The sequence below is a fragment of the Caloenas nicobarica genome, chromosome 1 (assembly GCF_036013445.1).
Source record: "Caloenas nicobarica isolate bCalNic1 chromosome 1, bCalNic1.hap1, whole genome shotgun sequence".
NCBI classification, from domain to species: Eukaryota; Metazoa; Chordata; class Aves; order Columbiformes; family Columbidae; genus Caloenas; species Caloenas nicobarica.
This window is the reverse complement of record NC_088245.1, coordinates 109,313,076-109,337,451: the sequence shown is the minus strand read 5'-3', so window position 1 is coordinate 109,337,451 and position 24,376 is coordinate 109,313,076. Positions and strand designations below refer to the sequence as shown.

At 42.4% G+C, this 24,376-nt stretch overlaps 2 protein-coding genes across 4 annotated transcripts in view; one reads left to right on the top strand and one right to left on the bottom strand.

Annotated features, from left to right (window-relative positions):
• The first annotated feature begins 316 nt into the window (after positions 1 to 316).
• On the top strand, positions 317 to 6,081 carry KLHL34 (kelch like family member 34). The gene has a single exon (XM_065634137.1). It carries the CDS (start codon positions 969 to 971, stop codon positions 2,754 to 2,756), a length of 1,788 nt encoding a protein of 595 aa, XP_065490209.1. The 5' UTR covers positions 317 to 968; the 3' UTR covers positions 2,757 to 6,081.
• CNKSR2 (connector enhancer of kinase suppressor of Ras 2) overlaps positions 6,017 to 24,376 on the bottom strand; it is a 216,759-nt gene continuing 198,399 nt past the window's right edge. For 2 of the 3 annotated variants that reach the window (XM_065634105.1, XM_065634096.1), the window contains one exon: positions 20,728 to 21,787. In XM_065634105.1, the coding sequence (XP_065490177.1) occupies positions 21,783 to 21,787 (5 nt within the window). In that variant the 3' untranslated portion in view covers positions 20,728 to 21,782. Of the gene's footprint in view, positions 6,434 to 9,531; positions 9,729 to 20,727; positions 21,788 to 24,376 lie in introns of those variants that run through there. The other variant, XM_065634123.1, reaches the window with a different exon arrangement.

The following is a 24,376-nucleotide window of genomic DNA, read 5'->3' as shown; positions in this document are numbered from 1 at the left end:
GGAATCTATTTTTGTCACTGCCTTGTGCGAATGTGTTACCCTTGTGATTTCCAGCCAGGTCATTCCAAGTCAGCTGCTTTGGCTGTGGATGTCAGCGGAAGCTCCTCCGTCCGCCCGGTCCCTGGCCCCTCTGCTCACCCGCCTGTGGTCGGCTCCCAGGCAGGGGGGACAAGGGGATGCGCCTGTGGCTATTCTGGTAGCTGTGAGTTATGGCGGTGTCATGTGAAGCAAAGAGCCCAGAAATGCGTGTCAAATCAAACCAGTGACTAATCCCGATATTTTGGTTGTCTTACTGCCTGCCAGGCAAAGATTTATGGTCTTAGAAAATCTTCATGCAATAATCCCGGGCTGCTGATTTGATCTTCAGCTGAGGTTTCCTACAAGAGCGTGAAAAGAGGACGAAAAGAGGACTCCTGTTCCAGGGGTGGCAAAGTCTGGCTTTATCTGAGTTGGAGCTACAAATAAGCAAGGAGAAAAGCCAGCACTCCCTTCTCATCTGTGTGTTTGCTCGGAGCCATGCACTGGCAGCCAGAGAGGATCTATTTGATCTGCCTGCGAAGCAAGAAGGGTCGAGGGCGACGGCTGAGCAGACACAAAGTGTCATTTGTTGGGATTGTCGTCTAGCTCCCTCATCTGTCACCTGATGGCCAGCCAAGCAAGTGCTCAGCACAACTGTGGACCATTCATCCTTGCACAAGCGACGGAGGCCGGAAAAGTAAGCATCCTACAGCTGTTAGGATATTCAGCTGTTTTTTCTGTGAAGGAATGCATTGAATTCACTACGAATCTACTAACTGTCCCCCTATGCCAGGCAAGAGACTGATTTATTTTTTTTTGGTTGGGCTTTTCTCTAACAGCTGGAGGTCTTCTGGGCATTCAAGCAATGGCTGTTGAGTAGGGCAGCTGTTTCAATATCTAAGTGTATTTTAGCTTTAATAACTCAAGGGGAAAGAATTGTTTTGCCTATCATGAGTTACTTCCTCTCCTACTGCAAAGCACACTGTACTGCTGTGCTCGCCCGGTACCAGACCCTGAGATCAGAGGGCTTTCTGTGTGATATTTTGCTGAAAGTGAAGGAGAATGAATTTCCTGCACACAAGTCCTTGTTGGCATGCTCCAGCGACTATTTCCGAGCCCTGTTCAAAAGTTATACGCAAGAGTCTAAAGCCAGTGTAATTCATCTGCAAGTTATCTCACCCGCTGGTCTCCAGCATGTCCTGGATTTCATTTACACTTCCTTGTTGCCCCTTTCCTTTGAAAGCCTGGAGGATACCTTGGAAGCTGCAAGCTACTTGCAAGTGACTGATGCTATTGGCTTGTGCAATCAGTACTTAGTTAACAATCTTGCCCTGGAAAACTGCTGCTTCTCCGCCAACGTGGCCAGGAAGTTCTACCTGCCGGATGCCTTAGCAGCAACAGAAAAATACATTGTCAATAATTTCTGGAAGCTGCTGGACTTGGATTTGACAGGACTGCTCGAGCTGAACTTCAGGTCTTTGCTAGCAGTGGTTGAATCACCAGATCTGCCCATGGTGAGAGAAACCCGCCTGCTTAATCTTGTGCTGCTGTGGCTGAAGCAGGATAAATCCAGGCTAGCTCACGCAAGCAGCCTTTTAGAGCACATAAGATACGGCCTTATCCCGGTGGAAGAGCTGAGAAGAACCTACACACAGTCAGAAGTGCCCCTCTCTGCAGGTATCAAGTGCTTGATCATTAAGGCAATTAATTACCATACATCTGTTTTCAAACAGCCTGTCCTGCAGGACAAGTCCACCACACTGAGGAACCAGAAAACCCAGATCATTCTGCTGGGGGGAGGGACAGCAAGTGGGGGGCTTGTCACCGATGTGGTGGCCTTTGATGTTTACAATCACAAATGGCGAGTTCTCACACAGGTGCAAGACAGGGTGGAGAACCACAGCGTGTGTGTGGTGGGGAACTTCCTCTATGTCTTGGGTGGGGAAATAGAAGGTGGTTCCCCAGGCGATGCTAAAACCAACAAGATCTTATCGGTTACGAACAAGGTCCATCGTTATGATCCAAGATTTAACACGTGGACCCAAGTCATGGCTATGCTGGAAAAGAGAAGCCAGTTTTCTTGTTGTGTCCTAGGCAATGATATTTTTGCCATTGGTGGAAGGGGTGAGGATGGCTTGCTGCATTCATCTGTGGAAGTCTACAACATCGGCAGAGACAGATGGACGAAGGCCAGGGAATTGCCATGCAAAATACATGGCCATGCCAGTGCCATTTGTAAGAATACTATATACATCTGTGGGGGCAAGTACTCAGACTCAGCCAGCACAAGCAAGGACTTATATTCTCTGAGCTCACTTGAAGGGCAGTGGATGAAACAAGCACCCATGAGCATTGCTCGGTTTGGGCATCAGATGGCAACAATCAGAGAATCCATATTCACCTTTTTAGGACTATATGAACCATTCTCTGAAATAGAAAGATACGACCCTGATCTAAACCAATGGACTCGGTTAAGACCACTGACCTATGATCGATTTTGCTATGGTCTGGCAGTGGTAGAGGAAACGGCTCTTCTTATTGGGGGAAAGAAATGGCAAAACTCACGGGAAGTCCCCACACAAGACGTGGTTGGCTACGACATCGACAACGATGGCTGGGAGGAGATCTGCAAAGCCCCCTTGCCTTGGTGTGGACTGCAGTGTGCGGTGCTGCAACTCTCCGAACTGGCCGATGACCAGGACAGTGACAGCCAGCAGAAGAGGCCACCGAACTGCTGAGCTAACACACTGCGGAGTTATCATCCCAGGAGATGAACCAGCGGGGCAGTCCTGGAGAAGAAGAAAATTGCAATGGCACTGAATGTGACAGAGTGGAGGTTTTGCTTTGATAAGCCAAAGGCTTGGTGGAAAAGGGCAAGAAAGTCTGGCTCCAGCATGGGAAAAGGTGCTGGGAGTTACAGAGCCGGAGGCTGATCTCACTGAGGAAGGATGTAGCAAGTAGCACGTTTAGATGAGATAAGCGAGAATGGTAATCCTTGACTTTTGAAGAATAATACCTAGATAGCAATTAATCAGTGTTGCAAGTCAGATTTTTCAAAGGTTAAAAAATATAATCAATCTTTTCTGTTTTCTTAAGCAGAGGTAATTTTCCCAGCTGGCAAGTGCTATTGAATTTTTATGCTATGGCTAAGCAAAATGAAAGTGAGCTGTATAAAGACTAGAAAATTGATGCCTACGAGAACTAATAATAAGTACTGTCAAAGAAAAGGTATTATTTGATATGTTACATACCAGGCAAGAATGCTTTAGCTAACCAGTATAAAATTACTGGGCAGAAAGCATGGATTTTTTGATATGTAGACTCAGTAATGGCCGTAAGTTAAAACAGTGACTGTTTGATAGAAGCCATTTCTCTCTGAGCAGCCTTTGTTGTAGCATGCCTTTCATATGCTTATTTTGCATTATTTTAAAGACACACACTACAGGTACAGTACATTTCTTTTGTATCCAGAGCTTGTGTTAATTTAGATGGCCAGAGATGTATGGGTATACTTATTATTATTACAGGAGTTACTGTAATTAATGCTTTGACACTTACCTTGGTGGCATACACAGCTTTATCACACCTGTTCATAACACTAAAATTGTTCATAGTTCTTGAACTGGTAGATGAGTGAATCCTGCAGTCAAAAAAGGTTTACTTTCTTCAAAGAGTACGATGGGGAGGGGGGTAACTGAAGGTTTTCTGAAGTCTTTATTTAGTGTCTGCCTACATACGAAACAGCAATAGTCTCACTTTTTGGCCATGTTGGCAGAGTTTAAGCGCATAGATTATGGGGGTACTTCAAGGTACGTGGATCTGTGAAACGCAGGCATAATAATGGTCAGATGGTACAGAATAATTTTGGTATGGAGTAAATTTAATCTCAAGTCACAAGCGTTCATTTAAAAGCTAAATTTATTGTACTTCATTTTATAGTGTTCCCTTTCTAGGCTGAGAGTTGATACAATAAAAATATATATAGAAGAACATTTAATAGTCTTGAAAGAAGGCAGCACAATGGATAGGACACGTTCTTTGTCACCAGACTAGCTTAAAAAACTGTAATGTTTAATTTTCACCTTTAAAGCAATCAAGCTGACTTTACTAATGTAAAGTGCAGGCAGAATAGCTGTTGCATAGCAACAGATCTAAGTCTTCTGAACTGCCTTGGTTTTGACAAGGAATCAACTACACAATGTGCATATACATCCATCAGATATAAGGAGTTTTTTATATGAATATATTTACTTTTGGTCCGGTAAAACAGTAGCAGGAGAGTCTAAATGCTTGGAACAAAGAGCACAATCCATTTCAAGTCAAGCATTTTTTGAGAGAAATTTACAAAAACCTCACAAATTTAATCTACAAGTCAGTACCCATGCAGTAAATAAATGTCCAGTTTATACAAACAATATTTTTCTAATGGTACAAATTTTACACTGGATCCAAAATTTTATACAAACGTTGATAAATGATTTGTCATCCATATCGACTTGAATATAGGAGTACTGAAAATGGGCTACAGAAAGGCCACTCTTCTGTACAATTGTGCAAAATCTGCAAAACATTTGCAATCCAAATGCAATAAAATAAGAAAGAGGGAAAGAAAAAGAAAGAGGAGGGAAAGAGAGAAAAAGAAGGAGAGAAGGAGAGAGGAACAAAAAGAAAGGAAGAAAGAGAAAATAAATCTGTCCACTCTTTCCTTCATGTCTGCATGGATATAACTGCCAGGAAATATCAGAGCTCATAAAGTTTAAAGTACATTCACTGAGCTGTACAGGCAATAATCGAAAGTTGGTGAAGAGTATGATTCGCTGTAAAAAGTATAGAAGAGGCTTTTCCCTTTCACATGAGCATTATGAAATCATGTCAAGAGTCCTAAGTTATACAGCAAAATACTGAAAAGCAGCAGAAATATTTTGTCATGCTCTCTTCACTTTTCGAAAACAAGCCCATAAAATGAAAATAAGTGATTTAATATTTCCTTCCCACTTTCCTCTTCCGGGCATGTGCCTAACTCTAAGGAGCTATTTCCACTCCTATTCACCGGGTTGTCTCCGGTGCATCTCAAATCTCATGGAAGTTTAAAACATTTTAATTGGCTTGTGAACCCAGCAGAACGCAGAGACATCTCTTCCCCTTCAAAAGCAAACCAGAGGCTTTCTTACTCCTCCGTTATTTCTCGAGTCCTGTGCTCAGCTCTGCTCCCATCACACATTTTCCCTGCATGCAATAAGGCCAAATTTCACAGATCAGAAAACACACAGGACAATAGTTGAGAAATCCTATTAATTCCTTTTCTATTGCTGGAATTTTCAAAGCCTCTCGGATTCAGTGCATTTTCTTGGGAACCTTTTCCACTGCTGCTTTTCTGGGCAAGAGAAACGCTGCTATCAAGGATGTTCAAACTCTATGTTTTATCTTCTGCAAAATCTGCACATTATACTGATACTGCCAGTAAAAAAGCAGCATGACAGTACCATGACTAATTAAAAAAAAAAAAATTAACCAAATGTGACTAAGAGAGAAATAACACATAATTTGGTCTTGATTAGAATACAAACCGGCATCCCTTTGCACTGATTTTAAACCTTAGCAATAGACTTTAAAAAAGCATAAGGAAATAAGACGTAACCTTTTGATACTTAAATTCATGTCAGTCATTTCTGTCTGCTGATTTTCACCCTTTTGTGTTTGACAAAACTGAAACACAACTACTGCATTACACTTTTTCCCTGTTATTTAATAAAACTCCTAGAGTTTCTCATTAAATATAAAAAATGGTTTTCTCCCACCACCAAAATAGTACCTGCACTCCAAAAATGCAATGCAACACTGGGATTATATAATACAAAATATTGTTGTAAAAGTGACCTTCAATATCAAAACCTTTAGCTTACAGAACTTCCTTGTGAAGGCCACAGTCTTCCAAAAATGCTTTTAAATACTTTTCTTTAATAGCTAAAGATCATATTTGCTATTTCACAGAAGGTAAACACAAGCGGAGCATTGCTAGTATATAAAATATACAAATCTTCAATAAAGACATGGTATTGTTGACCATTGAAGGTTTACTTCACACAGCTGAGTAACATTAAAATATAATTTACTAGAGCTCCCACATACTGATATAAAACCTACTTTATGCATTTAAGTAAAGGGCTGGACTGTAGCAAATGGACAGAAAGAGAGACTTTTATACATGTGTTTCGATGTAAGAGTGAGTATGCGCTAAGGAGGCTATAAGTGCATCAGCCTCCGACGAGCCATTAACACAGTCCCTCGGGGTGCTGCTTTGATAGATGTCCATGAAGAGATCAAGGTACATTTGTTTCCATTCTTGAAAGTCTCTAGACGTCAAAGCTGGATTATCCAGAACTTTATCTATAATGGCTACTTCTCCTTCCCTGGCCTGTGAGATAAAAAGGAACAAGGAGAGTCAATGCGCACGATGATTCACTGGCAAAGTCAATCAAAATCAAATCCTGGAAGGAGAGAATGGGGGCAGCAAATGCAAGTCCTAGAGCCCCTAAACGCAGGAGGGCTACCTGACTGGACCACTTGCAAACAGAAGCCCTTCCTACAGGGCATCACACACCACCCTGTGGGGCTGGGGCTCCCCTCGCCTTGTCCAGCATCCTCAGAAAAGACTCCCCATTCCCCCTCCTCACCCCTTGTTCAGCTCAAGGAAGAGCAAGCCCTGTGCTGTTTACTATTAGCTGCTTGCATTTCTCAAGACAGGTTTCACACGACAAAGTGCCATCTGTTTACTCTTCTTGATCAGCATAAGAAATACTGGGTGGGTGCGTGGGATGCAGCCAGATGGCCTCCCGCCCGCCAGCAGAGCTAAGCCTTTTTTACCAGGCTTGTCATGGGGACATCTGAGCACTACTTTGCAAAGGCTTGTGCAAGGACCCCTATGTTAATGATAACTGATCTTCACTAAAGATTGGGTGTATGTATGCGATGGGCTGGCTGGCTGCAACCTCCTTTTGCCACTGCAGTGGCAAAGAGGAAAGGGTAAAATCTAACATAGCTGCTGGTACCTCCTCCCCCACCGTCAAAGCAGGGATGTGGCTGTGTCATACTCACTGGCCAGCTACTAGTTTAGCAAGAGATGACAGGCAGCCAGTACAGATCAGACTAAGCCTTAGATATACCCAGAGCCCCTTGCAGTTGTTGCAGGCAGTGGAAGCTGGATGCACGACACATAATCCTGGGAAACACAGCTAACACGCAGGTTTCCAGCACTGCTCTTCTGCACAGGCATGGCATGGTCACCAGCAATCTCCCCTCTATCCTTCCTGCCAGACAGGTTTCACACTCGTCATTGCTAACTCACATTTGCCATGTCCATACTATGAGTGTGTTAAATCTTTCTGGGGAGCATGTTAAAGGGAAATATTAAGTTGTATCAGTCCACGTTGATGGGAGAGGATCAGAAGGGTCAGAGATGTCACTCATAAGCAATAGGTTGAAATGTATTTTTCATGCTTTGCAAACAGCAGCTAATTAACGCTATCTGCTAGAATACTCCTTTTCAGAAATAGAGGTGCAAGCTAAGAATGACCAGTGGAAACTAAACCATGGGAACTCCTGATTACCATATCTCTGCTTGAACTAGCATAAGCTGCTTCTTGCAGATTGTGGCTGGTATCCACACCTCTGTACCACCAGCCAGGTAGCTCACACACGCTGGCAGGAGAATGGTTTTGTGTTGTGTCTCAGGAAAGAGAGTAGAGGGGTTTTTCCTTAAGGACTTAGATGATGGGACAGAGAGCCTACAAGCAATTTGGATTGCTGTCTCAGGCTACCATTAATTTGGATAAATTCAAGGTGAGTTCAGAATACCAGCTCCAACAGGCCAGTGCAATTGGCTGCATTCACGAAGGATAAATCAAGGGCACCGATAAAAAGAAAGAATAACTGATTAGATAACAGCAGTAGTTACGACTGCCAGCAGTATGACAGAGGTGAATCTCTAGGCTATAACAGAGCTAGAAATTCATCCATGATGTCATTACAGAACAGACACTTGTCACTATGCTGTTGCTCTACTCAAGAAACAGCCATTATCTGTCTTTGGTACTAGTTGCCATTGCGTTTCCAATTATTGGTGCCATGTACTTTAAGAATGATTTATACTCATCAAGGTCCAAACAGGAATGGCAACAGGTTTAGAACATATGGCTTATGGAAAGGGAATGATCAAATTGTATTTGCTTGGTCCAAAAGAAGAAAGTCCCAGAGACGCATGAAAACAGGCATCCACTGGGTCAAGAGGTTGTGCTGTTTTTGGAACTACCTGGAGGAAAGCAATTCCATCTGTAGGAAGCTGTCAGCACCAACCAGCTCAAGTATCAAGAAATGCTAAGAAGAAAGACAATTAAGCACAGCAGCAAGCTGACACTGAACCATGATTTTGGTATGAGTGATCCTGCCATGGTGCAAAAGCACAGATACAGTGTGAACCTCCTGCCACCCTTACACATCTGAGAGTACCGTGATTTTGTTTCAGTTTTTCACACTTCTGTAAATCATGTGGAAAGCCCATGTATCTTGACTTTTTCTGACTGCTTTAATTCTGTAAAGACCCACCCAGATAGTACTACAAGTAGCAGTTACCTTCAGTGAGACGATACAGTGCAGGAAGTTAAGTATGTGTAAGATTTTTTCAGCATGGGAGCCCCACAGCATGAAAATAATATTGCTTAAATGCTTCTCTAGGTGATGGAAAACTAAATTAAATAATGTTGATAAAGCCCTCTTTGAGGAAAGCTGTTACAAAGTCCACCATGCAATTATCTAGTGACTTAAAATGTGATAATTTAGTATAGTTAACAGGGTCCATGGGGAAATCCAGCATATTGTTTGCCAAAATCTCTAACAGGACAGAATTGAAACTGCTGTAACAAACAAAGAAGCTGACAAGAAGGTTAAATGAACTGTGGTACATTTAGAATAACCATAAAAATCTTCAAATCTATCATTACTACCATCTATGTATTTAATAAATCCTGCTGATTAAATACAAAGTTCTATCAGCTTATGCAGAAAGCAAGAACACAGTTTCCTCCTGGACAAGCTCAGCAGTCAGAAAATAATCAAGTGTTGTAAAAGGTATTGCTCCCTTCTGAAAGGCTGCCTTTGCTTAAATTTATACTTCAGCAATTACAGAGTGAATGCATTCTGGTAAATGAAAATGTTCGGGACAAAAAAGGGGATTAAGGTCTCCTCTGATAATTTGATGTCAAATTCTGTTAAACTAGCTAGAGGAGGAGCGGCTGACTGAGATTTTATCTACTCCAAAATAAAAGCTGATCCCCTCGCTTCGACTGCTCTCCCAAGGCACATTTTTACGTACTTTGCAAACAGCATTTCCCCATGTCTCCCCTGCTTGTTTAACACACCAGGTTCAGCGTGAACTCCAGCTGTGCACAATTAATCTCCAAATACAGTACAGTCCGATCCAACCCTGGGGCAGGGTTTTTCCTTCCTCTTTTATCTCACCTTTAAAGTGCTTTTCAGAATTCGCAGCTGGTGCAGTTTTTCATTGACTACTGGATCGCTACATCTCTTTATAAAAGATTTCTTATACTCCAGCTTAGTGGAAATCCGGTGTTCTCCTAAAGGAGATAGGCTGGCCTGCTCCAGGGCTCTGTACAAGTCTTGCAAGGAGTCTGCTGTTTTTTCCTCTATAGTTTCAACTGTAATAAGAAAAAGTAAAAAAAGAAAAGGATGAAAAAATAGAGAAAGAAACAACGTATCATTAATGTGATTATATGGAGATCTATCAAAAATCTTCGCAAAACATTTAACAGACTTAACTAGGCCATAAAGAGAATATTTCACACCTGCTAAGTTCCAGAAAAAAGCGTTACAATTGTAATTGCTCCTTCTTGCTATTGCCTTCAGGAGAAAGGGAGAAAAACTTCCAAGAATGTGAAGTCTTGACATGCATAGAAAGAAGGAAAAGAAAGACAAATGTTGCAAGGTGTAGTAATATTAGAGTGACACACTGTTAGAAATCATATCTCTAGTATTGGAGTTAAATACACTGGTTATTACAGGGAAAGGAAGCCCTGGAAGCACTGGAAGCATGCTGCTGAGGAAGGTGATCAGGAATCGGATCTCGTCCCTGGAGTGCTGACAATGGCATTCAAGATTATGTTTTTGGAATGACATGTTGTTTTCCTTCCTAGTAAAGTCCACTTCTTTTTATCTCTTATTTTGGATATTCAAGAGTGTTGTTCAATAGTCAGTAATGATGTCACTTGTGGTGGGTTTTTTACGGTACTATTACCTGAAGGTTCAGCAGCAGACTACAGACTGGACATAAGAGCGCATTCATGACAGCCTACCCAGCAGCACAGCAAACCAAACCAGAGCTGTTTGCATTATAGGTGTGTTTATTTGTTTATTATAGGTTTACAAATATTTGTTTTAACTAGTATTGCGAGCATTTTAAAAGAAAAAATAAAAAAGAAAGAGATTTTGCTTCTCTAAAACCAAAATCAAGCAAAGGGTAGTGATGAAATGTTACTCTGATATGAGCATTTGAAATGCTTCCTAAGCTTTCTGATGCTTTCTAAGCATCAAAACATTTCAACTTCTCACACACTGGTTCTTCCAGAAGAAACAGTCTGACGACTCAGTACAAACACAGGAAGTGCCAGGATCAGTGGGGTGGTGACCAGGAGAAGCCAGGGTAGCCCTGGGGGAGCAGCCAGGCAGTGAGACAGGCAGCTCCATCCCTGCTACCTCTCGCACACTGACACACCTGTACAGGCAACAGCCGGCCACCACCTGTGCATGGCCTCCCTGTTGTCTCCAGAGCCCTCAGGAGCCCCCCACTCAGTCTTGGCTTTCATAGTGATGTATGTGTTCCTGCCCCCATGTGCCTGTGTCCTCAGGATGCTTTCATGAAAGCTCTTGTAGGAAGGCTACGCCTGTTTGGTTTCAAGCATTGCTTTTATCCTGCGACTGACACTGCACCAAGACAGCGTCATCTCCATGGGCTGAAAGTTCAGCACATGCTAAATGTCCATAAGTAATGAACCTCAATCTCCTCAGGTGTTAAGTGGGTTTTTTATCAAGCACCAACAGGGAGGACAGCTACTGTTTAGAAGTGGCATTTCCAGCCCATCAGCAGCTACCCGAGACAATCTTCCATTCAAGTCCATACTGTGCAGTATGGTAACTACTCACCTCAGGCTCAGGCAAGAACTCCAGAAACCCAAGTCTCCACACCCCATCACAAAACATGTTTGCATTTGTGTAGATCTTAACACAACCCAAGAATTTTGCAGTCAGCAACTAATCTAGCTATATCTCTCATCAGTTTATTCATTTGCCCTTTCTAGAGGACAGCTGTTTTTAAAGCACTCATTTTTATTAAAGAGAGATGAAAGTGAAGAAGGGTTAGAGGCTTTTTATTGATGGAGGTGTTGTGGGTCTGTACAGAGCTCCCTCAATCCCCCCAGCATGTGCTACCCTGCTCAGAGAGCTGGGTTCATCACTGTAACAGAAATTAGATGCGTTTCCATATCTTGTCAATTTCTTTCTTACTAAAACATCTAATGTGTTAAAGGGCAAAACATTCAGTAGCTGAATACTTAAAGTTTGTTAAATTTCCCTACGGTCTTGATTTTTATGCTTTCTGAAAAAGTCCATGCAGCAACAAGAGTGAATGTTTGGGATCTCTCCATCAGTTCATATCTCTGAACATCGAAGTTCACTAGTCTGACAGATGGGGAATGGAACTGATTTGCCAAAGGGCAAAGGGGAAAAAAACCCCAACAACCTCGATCTGACAAGGAAGTATTTTACATCCGTTTCTCTCATTCTCTTATCCCTTGCTATACAAGGCAAAAAAGATCTCTCCTCGGGTCTCTTTTCCCCAGCAGCATTGCTATGTTGTACCCTCAGGGGATTAGTACAGGGACAATCTGCTGAAGAAGCAAACCAGTGCTCTGACTCCGTGTCATCTGAATTTACTTTCACAGAATCATAGAATCATTTTGGTTGGAAAAGACCCTCAAGATTATCAAGTCCAACCATAACCTAATACTGCTAGTAAACCATGTCCCTAAGAACCTCATCTGTACATATTTTAAACCCCTCCAGATATGGTGACTCCACCACTTCCCTGGGCAGCCTGTTCCAATGCCTGATAACTCTTTCTGTGAAGAAATTCTTCCTAATATCTGATCTAAACCTCCACTGGCACAACTTGAGGCCATTTCCTCTTGTCCTGTTGCTTCCTACTTGGGAGAAGACACAGACACTCACCTTGCTACAACCTCCTTTCAGGCAGTTGCGGACAGCGATCAGGTCTCCCCTCAGCCTCCTTTTCTCCAGGCTGAACAGCCCCAGTTCCCTCAGCCGCTCCTCATCAGACTTGTGCTCCAGGCCCCTCACCAGCTTTGTTGCCCTTCTCTGAACTCTCTCCAGCACTTCAACGTCTTTCTTGTAGTGAGGGGCTTTACACAGTATTTGAGGTGGGGCCTCACCAGTGCCGAGTACAGGGAGACCGTCACTTCCCTAGACCTGCTGGCCACACTTTGCTAGGGTGATCTAGAGCCTGGACCAGCAGCTGGCCATCATGTCCAGGCTTGCCACTGAAAACAGATGGCTTCCTGAAAAACAAAAGGTTCCCACCATGGAGAAGGACAATTTTGGGTTCAACCCTGAGGTTCAATCCTAAATGAGAAGTGCCTGGAAGGCAGCATGGCCCACGTGGGTTCGAACACCAAGCTGGGGGGCTTGCCATAGCCTACCTCCCTGTGCCACCGGCCTGCAGGTCCGCACGGCTGGTGCTCCTTAGGGCTCACCTCCTTGGGCAGGCTGCCACTGCCCAGTGTGGGCCTCAGAGGGACTGTAGACAGGGGATTCCTACCCTCACCCCAAATGGGGACAGCTCTGAGGCTGCACAGGAAGAGGTGCAGGACTACAGGGGCACGATGCAGGCAGGGTTAGGCAGCAAAGCACTGAGAACAGCTCTTTGAAGCTCATCGGCACATTGCTTCTACCCAGCTGGGGCTGCCTCCTCCAGGCTCTGTCACCGCCTCGGTGCTGTAGCTATGAGCCGTGTGTAGGAAAGGGGACGTAATTTGCTATAAAGGAAAGAGAAGGGGAGAAAACCAGCAGGTCCCTTCTCTTAAACGTGTCACGGCTGCTGAAGCTGGGGAAGCTCAAACAGGGCAAGATGCTGCCTTGTTCCACCCACGTTGGGGAGAGGGCGGCAGGCGTCACGCTAACACATCCCATGCCCTTAATATTTTCCAGAGAAACACTGAAGGTGGTGGTACTGCTGCTCTCAATGGCTCTCAGTAGGCGGGAATGAGATTATACATGAATATCCCCTCCCTCACCCTTCTGCTAAAGGCTTTGATTGATTTCCTGTAGGTGTTGGTGAAACCCTTAACACCATAAAGCATCTGAGGTACTTGATTAAATACACAGCTGAGCTTAAAACATATTTTCTTTTTTTTTTAAATTGGTGGATTTGTATGGGAGTCATGCTATTACAGCAGGGCTGTCTCCTTAAGGAAGAATAAGGCCTCGGGTAACGTCTTATTTGGGTGGAAAATGTGGCCTAATGGGGTTTTGCAGATGACCTCAGAAGAGCAGCCAATGCAGCAGGTTGTTTTTCACCCTCACTTGGCTGTTGAGTCATGGGTTTCACCTCCCCAGCCATCATCTTTTTCTGAATACACTGGTAGCTGTTTCCACATTCTGCTAAAAAGTAGGGTCTCTTCTCTGAAGCACTAATTTTGTTGTCCGCATCACCCAAACCTGAACGATTCTGTAATTCTGGAGCAGAAATAAAGCTGTGTAAACTGTGCAGCACACAGGATCTAAATTCAGAACCACATCTTCCAAATATAAGAATATGCTGGTACTAAATTTTGTAACAATGAAGCTTCTGCTGTGTCTTCAAGTGAATTCAAAGCCATTTGCATTAAATTCAGGAGATAAAAAATATGTCAGTCTAGTAAATGGTGTGTTATTATTTTTCATTGTTCTGTTTTCCACAAGGAAGATTTTCTCAACTTTTTGTATTCTGCCCTCACTTCTTAAAATGCCATAAATGTTTGTACCTACTCTTACATTTTCTCAGGAGAGGGAGATGGAGGTTGCGGCTGGGTAGGTGAAACTCAGAGAGGTCAGGAATGGTTTGGGTTGTTGGCATTCAGGCAAAAGTGGTGGGATTTCTTAGACTGCTGTCATTTGTTGTTGAAAAGATCATGCTCTGAGCTCCACGATGTACTAAGTGTAACCACCTCTGAGCTCCATTGGGGTATTCATATTTCCATTGTTTCCCTCTTATAAACCAAGATTCTAAGAGCAATAAATAGGAATATGAGGCACTTGAGTGAAAAGTGACCAGAGAGAAACAGTTAACATTGGTATTTACATTGACCAAGAGATGATCGGTCCATGTAAACTGATGATTCAGGAAAATAGTACTGAATTAGGGCCACGCGAATGGTTATTGCTGCAACCCAGCTCACTCTCTGGATGCAGAGAAGCTCTAGGTACACGTTTCTCATAAATCTGCTTTAAATATATGGAATAACCCCTAGCAATTTTCAGTGGAGGTTCCTGCACTTCTGTGACTCACTTTGCCTGTAAGAGCTCCAGCCACTGGAAGCTTGCATGGTTTTCCTCTTTCAGTGAGATACCAGAGGAACCAGTGATTGCACTGGGGACTGCGAGTGGACATAACTGCCCATGCAAGGATAGTACAACACAGTTAATAATAAATTTTGCCATTCACTGTGCTGACAAGGTCAGATTTTTCAAGGGTTGAAGCTCTCCTTAGAGACCCCTTTGTGCTTTGTTAGTGCCTCCTAATGACATCCAGGCTTATTCTGTCACCCTCAGACTCCTCATCCTGACGGATGGACACCGCTGCTGTCCTGATGGCATTCTTCATTTTTCTGCTATCCCCTTTGCTGCTTGCTAACTTTACAGTTTAGTGATGTGCTTTCCTTCGCCCTGTAACTCCTCCCATGCACGCCCACTCCTCTACTTGCCCTGCATTTGAATAAAATCGCCACCCTCTGCAAATCCTGAGAAAGCTGAGCTGCTGCAAAGTCTGTGACAGACAGTGAACACGGCACAAAGAGTCAGACTGAAATCCCCCGGCTCCACTGAAATTTAAGCACTCATTTTCATTCCTTTTAGTAAGCTTGCTTTCTCTGGCAGAGGAATTAGCTCAGCTCAGCTTTCTGAGAATCTTAAGGAGGCAATTTTGTTAGAATACATCACTAATTACGTTATTAAACAGCTTCCATATGTTATTCTCCCCTACAAATTCCAAAGATTTGCTTCCAATTTGAGAGTTACACTGTCCTGCTTCACCTTTCACACAGGAGAAGCACCTACCTGAAGCCTTCCAGAGACTTTCTGTGAGTGTCAGTAAATGCTCCAACAAAACAAAGAGCATCCCTGGCCTCTGGGAAACAGTCTCAAGCTAGATAAAACAGGCCCTGATGCACAAATCTCTGGGTGTGGGGTTTTTTTTGCTCTGCTTTCTTGACCCTGATGCATCTATTTTGGGAACAGAAAAGCTTGTCTCCTACAAGCTAACTAATCAGTGATATAATCCCAGGACTGACAAAGCATTTTGTAATCTTCCTATGCCACAGCATGTAGGCTGGGCTGTATCTAATGAAAAAGTCTATCAACACCCGCCTCGTCCTGCAGTGGTTTCGCTGGTAGGCAGTGGAGAGGAGATGGACACCTGCTGATCCCTTGAGGAGGGGAGGTCTCCCTCGGCAAGCTCCTGAGCCCCAGCTCTGTCTGTCTGCCGGCCCAAGTGTGCCCAGGAGCAGGCAGGGCATGTACCATGGCCACAGGGTCCAACAGCCTGGCTGGGCTTGGGGGGAACAGTTCAGAGAAAGACAGGATGGATTTCCCTGTATTTAAGGTGAGAAAGGAAAAGGATGGAAGGAGAGTGGACGTGAGGTTTAGCTGTGCTGAAGGAGAGGAGGGGAGAGGAGAGGAAAGGAGAGGAGAGGAGAGAGGAGAGGAGAGGAGAGGAGAGGAGAGGAGAGGAGAGGAGAGGAGAGGAGAGAGGAGAGGAGAGGAGAGGAGAAATCCTCCAGAGTAGTTGTTGTTGGTTTCCCAGTGTGAGGCTTAAATCCATCTTTGCTGCTGTTCAGGTTAATCATTAGAGCCCAAACTGCACAAGAGGGAGGAGTCCAAATGCTTATGATGCAAAGAAACAGGAATTACAGTCATTTTTTACACTATTTGGGTGGATGGTAGGCAGGCTAAGCTAGCTATTTCCTTTCTCTCCAGACTATAAACTAAAAGGAACAAAATGGTGAAACCAAAGAAAGATGGTTTTACAAGGAGACTGTCTGCACAGCTGTGTGCTGTGTATGAGGTCACCCCTGCACAGGTATGAGCCATGGTGACATGGAAAATCAGCTCCTGGCAGGAAAACGCTACAGAAATCACATCTCTGATTACTGAGAAAAGGAAGAAGCAACATAGTGTTTAAGCCTGGCATGACACAGCAGGCAGGAGGTGCAATAACATGCAGTTCAGGTCTATATGGAAGCTCTGGGTAATAAGGAGCAGATTTCCCTGTTAAATAGACACAAATAGAAACCTGTGTCTTCTCCTACTCCGTGTTATGGCAAACTCAAGGTCTGACTGGGTGTGCGAGTATGCCTATGCATCTATATATATATATGCATATAAATATACACACACATATATTAATGAGAGTTCCATGAATGAAGAAAAGTTTAAGCTTAAGGAAAGCTTGAGAAAAGCTGAGGGATTCTTGTGCAGCGCCTGGCCTTTGCAGGTCTTCTGTTATTCTCTCCCTCTGCCTGCCCTTTTCTGATTTGTGTAATCCTCCATCCTTTCTGGCTCCGTGTATCTGAAAGTGCAGGATTTCCCCCAAAGTCTTCAGTCAAGGAAGGGAGGAGCAACATATAAGAACAAGCTTTGATACATGTGTTTAGTGAAACATTAGTGGCTGGAGGATCAGAGAACAAGTATTAAGTTTGCATTCCATACCATTCTTTCCTCTAAAGAGGAAGTATTTTTGAGTTATTGGGATAGTGGTACATGGTTTCTATTCTCTCCCATTATGTAAACCTGCTGGCAAAAAAGATATTCCCTAGAGACGGTGTTCACTGAAAGCATCAACAAAACAAAGCTCTGCAATACGCTGGAGTTTTCCACTCAATGGTATGGGGCTGCCTCTCCTCTCACGTGCATGAGAATAAATTGGTTTCTTGAAATAAAGTGAACTGTGCAGCCACATGGAAAACTCATCTCCCATAGGACAGATTTCTGAAGGTATTTTAGGCATTTTCCACTACAAACAAGTTCAATCAGTAGCAGTGAGGTACCATTAACTGCTTTTAAAAGATCTGACCCTAGCCTTTGTAAGGCCTGAAAGATGCTAAACCTTTGCTATGGCACCAAAGGTCTAATTCTTTATGTGAAATACTTATAGCACTAGTGGTTCTCTTTTTGGATCAGTAGAGCCCTGCAAATCTCTTTTCCTCCGAGGTCACCTTTCTGATGCTATTTGAATGACCAGTTGCCTACACTTTGTCACAGCCTTGTGAGCCACCACTGCCCTGCAGAGTGCAGCTGGTGAGCTGGCAGGCTGAAGTGTCTTCAACCTCCACAGGACACTTTGAGCTGGTCTTACTATAAGTCTCACGCCCACGTCAGTCACGTCTCTTCAGCTTTCCACGCAACTGGAATCGCTTATTAAAAACAAATGACACTAAACTCGGCATTAGAAAAAAATCAGTCCTCGAGGTTTCGCCCTGCAGACCTGCATTGTTGCGCTGACAGTAACATTTTGGCATTTTCAACATCCACTTAGCAATGAAGTACAGGTGCCAGCAGATGAGTTAATATGTTAGTGAAAAGTAAAAACACAGACAGAGGGAATAATTAGCTCGCTCTGCTCGTGCTGCCTCTGGACAGCTCTTACACACCTCGAATGAGCATCGGGAGAAGCTCCTCACTTGCTCCCAGCCCTGCTGTTTCATGAGGTTATATTGGTGGGCTGTGATTTCAGAGATGGCATAAGAATGAAGATGAAATAACTCCAAAGCTTCCCAAAGTAACACGGAACTCTGATCAGTGGCAGAACTTTTTGGCAGCAGTGTTCTAATTGCATCCTTTGGTATTTGGACACAGTACGCTACTCATTAAGTTGCCTATGAAGGCATCAGTTTAACCTTCATCTGCTGAACAGATTTTAGTGACTCTTTGGGAGAATTTTAACATGATGAAATAGAATATCCTGACATTCTTCTGTGCCACACATCAGTGTAAGTGCTGTTCAATTCTACCACAAGCTACCAATGTTGAAGTGAAATAAACAGAACAATTACATTTTGATAGTATGCTTCCTCTCAGTCCCGCGGTTCAGAAACAATGAAAAACTTATCGTATTCATGAGGTACGCTGGGAGCTGAAGCAAACTGGGTAAACTGCTATATATGTGGGGATGCTGTGATTTTTAAACAGGATGAGGAAGCCCCTACAGATACATCTCACAAGCAATATATGGAAGCAATTAGTCCTTCAGGAAAATGTTTTTTTTTCACAAACCTAAGCTGCTACAGCACATGAATTTGTGAAAGGTTAAGTGACAAATGATACGGACCCAGCAACATTACTCACCAGTCAGAATCAAGCCACAGTCACTCTTGTGCAACAGCCATGCCTGTCAATGTTTAAGGGCTTGATACCTGAAAGCAAGCCTGAAGGGAAGGAGTGGGTGTTACTGGTGAGTAACATCCACCAAGAAAATGAACTTCAGGCTACATCCCAAGTTTGCTTATTTATATGAAAATGCAACATGGAGAGCGAAATTTTTGAAAGCACTTGCATCGCTTAGGAATTGCAATCCTACTTTCAGCATGAAAGAAACATGGCAAATTAGTGTGGGCAGGGCCCAGACTATTTTAATAGCTGGCTCGGTTACCTCTGTAGTGCACTGCAGTCTCTTGGGGAAGCACCTCCTGGGCATTTAGGAAAGGGGCCTGAAATACTTCTGAAAACATTGTCCCAGAAGATATCTTATTTATTCAGATTTATTATTGCATTTATAATTGCACATGTTATGGTAGCTGCACTGACTAGATTCCAGACTAATTAATCTGAACCCTGATTTACATGTTATTTAAGTGGAGAACGACACCGCCAAATATTAAGCACCCCCTGTCAGCTGCTGAATGCCCATCACAGCACCATGGTCTGTAGGCACTGCACAGATTTCAAAGTACCTTTGAGAGGAAAAGCTAATACCGTGACAAGAGAAATGCAACACCATGCCGCTTTTCTAGACAGTACTCATGTCATCAGATGTCACAATGAACTTGTGAACACATCTGCACCTTAACATAAATCTCTCTCTCAAAACTGGCACGAGAGTTGTCACAGGAGAAAGGTCTCTTCGCCATTCATTGGACAGAATGTTTTTGCACACAAAAGAAACAAGAGAAAGGAAATGAACATCAGCCCTGACAGATGATGGTTACGCAAAGGCAAAACTGAAAATTTGCTGGCTTATTTCCTTTATTAAGCCCAAAATGACACCTTCAAAAAATCCTGACTTCATAAATAAATCAAATGCCTTCATTAAAGAAACATTTAGTGCCATTTTCTATACTTTATTTTAAGGCATACAGAAAAATATTTAACAAATGTGTATGCAATTAAATGCCGGGGACTGCTAATTACAGCCCTTCTGAATGCCTCTGCAAAACAAAGATACTCAATACAGTATGTTAGAAAGGGTGGGGAAAAGAAAGAGAGGAAGCTGAAGACAATCTAAATCATTTTAGCACAGATATATGTTGGCCTTTGGCTACAAGCAGAGAATAAGCCATCAGCGTAACCCCAAATGGCAGCCAAAGGACATTTTAGAGTCACATCTTTGCTTCTGCTGCTCTAATTAATTTCCAAAACATTTCACCTCTAACTAATTATGGAATTTAATGACAGAATGTAAAGGACTGTCTGGGGTTGCAGGCCATTCCAACAAGGCTTTAATGACACATCCTTCAGGTTGCACAATCTTTATGTACTTAGCAGTGATTTATCAGCCCTGGCAGAGGCAGGTACTTCAAAGGCAACCTTATACAAAAAATAAATTCTGCCTTTGCCAAGTGTTGGAAAGAGCACTAAATTAAATTTAAAAATCAATTCCTACAGACAAGAGAGTCATAAAAACTCAGTGGGTTTGTCTATTTGGCCAACAGGCAAAAAATTTATGACAGTACAGTTCTGTAATCAATAATAGCAATACAGTGTATGTTTTTGATTGGAAAAAATTAAAGATGCCAAAACAACATTGCTAAATATTTAGGCTGATTTGTGACAGTCCCATTGAGCAGAAACACAAAACATGCATTTTGATGAATTTCCAACTAGTGTATGTCATACTATACTTTTTATTTTTCAAAAAAGAATATTAAAACTATTATAAGCTTTGTCATCTGCTGTAAGGCAGAATGATGTAATTTTATTCACTGCACATTTCCTGTTTGTGAGGCAAAAAAGCATAATTTACTTCTTATAAAAGGGAAATATATATAACTATATATATATAATTTTATTGGTATTAACATAATGCAATACCATACATTGAGCAAACAGAAAGAAAACATTTCAAAATACATTTTTTAAAAGTATCTCCCCGTAAGATAGTATGAAATACCAAGTAATTAGCATTAACATTATTACAATACACCCTTAGCCAAATATATTAAGGAAAATCCACATTCTAACCACAGAGAGAGAGGCAAACATCAACCCATAGGGGACCCAGAACATAATGATAAATACAATATCTGAATCTACTTTGAGTGACATCCAGACAAATACTGTCCCCAAAACAGCCCCCTGGAGTCTGGGTGTTATACAGAGAATACTTTGTGCCTGCTTGGCCAGGCAGCATCACTCACATGTTTAAGTCCTAGAAGATAAAGAGGAACTGAAGAGTTTATCTGCAGAGTCTAATAAATCTCAGCGTGAGGCATCTTCTCCGTCATCATCCAAACCAGTGTCAGTGTACCCTCTGGTAATTCATTACAAATCATGAGATAAATGGAAGTCTCTGAAAGGTCTGTACATACCTCCACTTGACAGAATACACTTAGTTTAGCATGACACTGCAAGGTGACTTCCTTCACTAACGTGAAGTACGCTTAAATGACACAACTTGGTCTGGTTGGCCTGAACGGGTTCAGTGGAGTTCAGTACAAGCAACAAGATTTTACAGTTACCATGGCTGAATCCCTCTTTAATTCCTCGAGGTCTGCAGAACAAAACTGAGTGACATCAAAGCCCTTCCCTGCCAAGACCCTCTTCCCCTTCCGTTCTCCCGTGCGGGGGGCAGTATTTTCTGCAAATGTGCTCCGTGTAGACTGGATCTGACCTTGTGCCTAGTCCCATTGTGGAAAGGGTGCATTCTTCAAAAGACTGGCCATGCCCTTTGACACCTTCCTGGAAGCCTCATATCCAGGCATGTGGTTGTCTATGCTTTAACAGGTCTGTTCTCTGTTACAAACATCAGTTATTCAAGAAGAACTGACTTTCTGAACGGAGGCCATTAGGTTGCTTGCAAGAGGCTGAAGTTGAGTCTCCGTCGTGCCAATTCTCTAATGATAAGTTTATCAACCTTTGAGTCCAATCGGTTCAGTGCCAAGAGAAGTGGATCCCATTTGACATGGAGAGGTGCTATCAACTCTCGCAGTGTATTAGCCTAATACGATAAAGCAGTGATACAATATGGTGAAAGAACTGTGATGTGCCATTATTTCCATATCATATTAGTATATCAGAAATACTGTCATGCAAACAAGAGCAAATAGCAAATCTGGCATACAGTAGCAGCACTACAGAGCTTTTCTAATCTGCATGCAGCTATGCTCATGAGGACAGAGACACGGCACTGTTCTGCTGTTACACACTGCTCCATTGAAATGTCCATCCCTGATGCAGAAGAGGTATTTAGGGCAGAAAGTTATATATTGTATCTTTGTGGATATGCTTAAAAAAAAAGAACAGAACAAAGACCAATTTAAAAAAACCAAACCAAACAATACAAGAAAACAAGAGAACAATACACGGCCTAACCAACTTGGGTTGGTCTCCTCTGTATTTAAAAGACATTAGCTCATTTGGAAGCACTGGGAAAGGGTCACATGAATGAGGACAAAGGAAGCAAAAAATGTGCCCCAAATCCACCAAATGTGCTACAAACACAGAAAAATATCCTGTTCGCAACTTATGCATGAACTAGAAAAAGAAGCGGCACAACGCGCTCTGGCTCCTTTCCTTGTCCTAGCTTACAACCCAGCTTTGGGCAACGTTGGGCAAAGGATAAGATATGGAGCTGGGAAATCATGCGATTTTGAAACCACGCTGACACTACATACATCCAAAAGCTAGGGCTTGAGAACTTGAGAATCTTTGTGGGCCTGAGTTAGCAAAGAAAAGAGAGAAGAGGTGGAATAAACAGCACCCAGCTAAGTTGTTTACTCAGTCTGTGTGTGGATATGCAGTCACTGCAGCTTCAGAAAGCTGCTCTCAGTACGTACCCTGTTCTATTGTCTACTACACTTGTTTGTAATAAAATATGAAAATTTCCATGGATCTTGAAATCCATTATAGTTTTAGATCCCACATATGAAAAGCTGGGGGATATTTTGTTGTTAAAAAAAACACTTTGGGAAAGAGTTCAACTGTGCAGAATATAAAGATGCACAAATTAAATCCAATTTAACTGGTGAGACTTGTTTATCCCTTGTTGAAGAGATTTGTGGTTTTTTTTCCAAAGGACAGGATGAAAAAGGAAGGGAAATATCAAGCATTGCCTTTTTTACTCTCAAGTATATCACAAAAAGTCTGGAAAGCAGAAAAGAAATGTTGTCTCAGTGACAGAAGGCACAAGGTGGAAAAAATCCCAGATGGAAACATTGGTGCCATTTACTCCACCCACGGCAGCAACTGGAAAATGAGTTTCCAGAGAGGCAGAGAGTGAGCAATGCTATATGGAACTCAAACCCTGTTCAACCTCTCCTCCACTGCTGAGGCTTCCCAGGGACTCTGTGCATCGACAGGGAGAGGAGGAAGAAGAGAGGAAAACAGTTTATATAACTATGTCCTAAGTATAGCAGTTGAGATAAGTTTTTACATAACTTACTGTTTAATATAAGGAATGTTTGATTCTACAATCAAAATGTAAAAAGAACCCCCACCCAATAAACAAAAAAACCCCACGAAAACCAAAACAACCACCGAAAAAACAAAATAAAACAAAAAAAAACCCCAAAGCAAACCAAACAACCAAAACAACGACAACAAAACATGAAAAAGAAACAAAACACTCCCCCCTCCAAAAAAAAAAAAAAATCCAACCCCCAAACCCCGAGAAACAAAAGGCCAAAACCAGCACATTTCAGGATTCATGGGGTTGAAGGAACGAGACTTTGGTAGACTGCAAAAGGGAATGTTTTTCACATTTCATCCTCTTTTATTCTACAAACAGTCACAGCATTTAAAATAAGAATCTTGGATTTGTTTGGAAAAACACGCTAAGCGAAAGCGGAGAATTCTGTCTCACATGTATCACTTCTGCAGCTTCAGGAGATCCTGTTGTCTCGTGGATGTTGCTCATATAACTTTATCTCTAAACATTCATGAAGTTTGGTTTCAGAGGTGAGGCTTTGAGGAAAGAAATTTTCCTTTACATGAAACAAGGTGGCTATGAATTAAAGGAGGGTTATTGAAGGTAAGGCAAATGTGTTGCCTAGGGCATGTCTATACTCCACTCTATATGTCTATACCCTGAGGCTGGCTGGGACATGTCCTCTGTGTCTACTGAAAAATTGTGTTTCTTTCAACAGATGGTGGGACAGGACTTTACTATGTGCCTAAAATCCAACTCAATAGGTGACTATTTCTGAAAGAAACTGCTAAGAAGACACACTTTCAAAAAGCCTATTTAGTAATATTGCTAAGGCCATTATAGGCCTATCATCAAACACTGGTAATTCTTCACTGTCCCAGTTTGGATCAGTCATAACGTGCATGAACAGCCTTTCATTAGGACCTCTTAAGATAAGTGGTAGCATACACTGTCCTATTTATCTGACAGTGAATATAATTAACAGGCACACTTGAGGGGCTATTCTAAATAGATTTTCTTATTTACTATACCACTGTTACTGAGAGTAATTTCCTATTACAATATTTCCTATTAGTGTAGATACACGTTAAGAGTTTAGAAATTCTGCTTTTTGGCTTTTCTTATTATAAAAGCCACATTTTTCTTTCTGTATCACTAGCA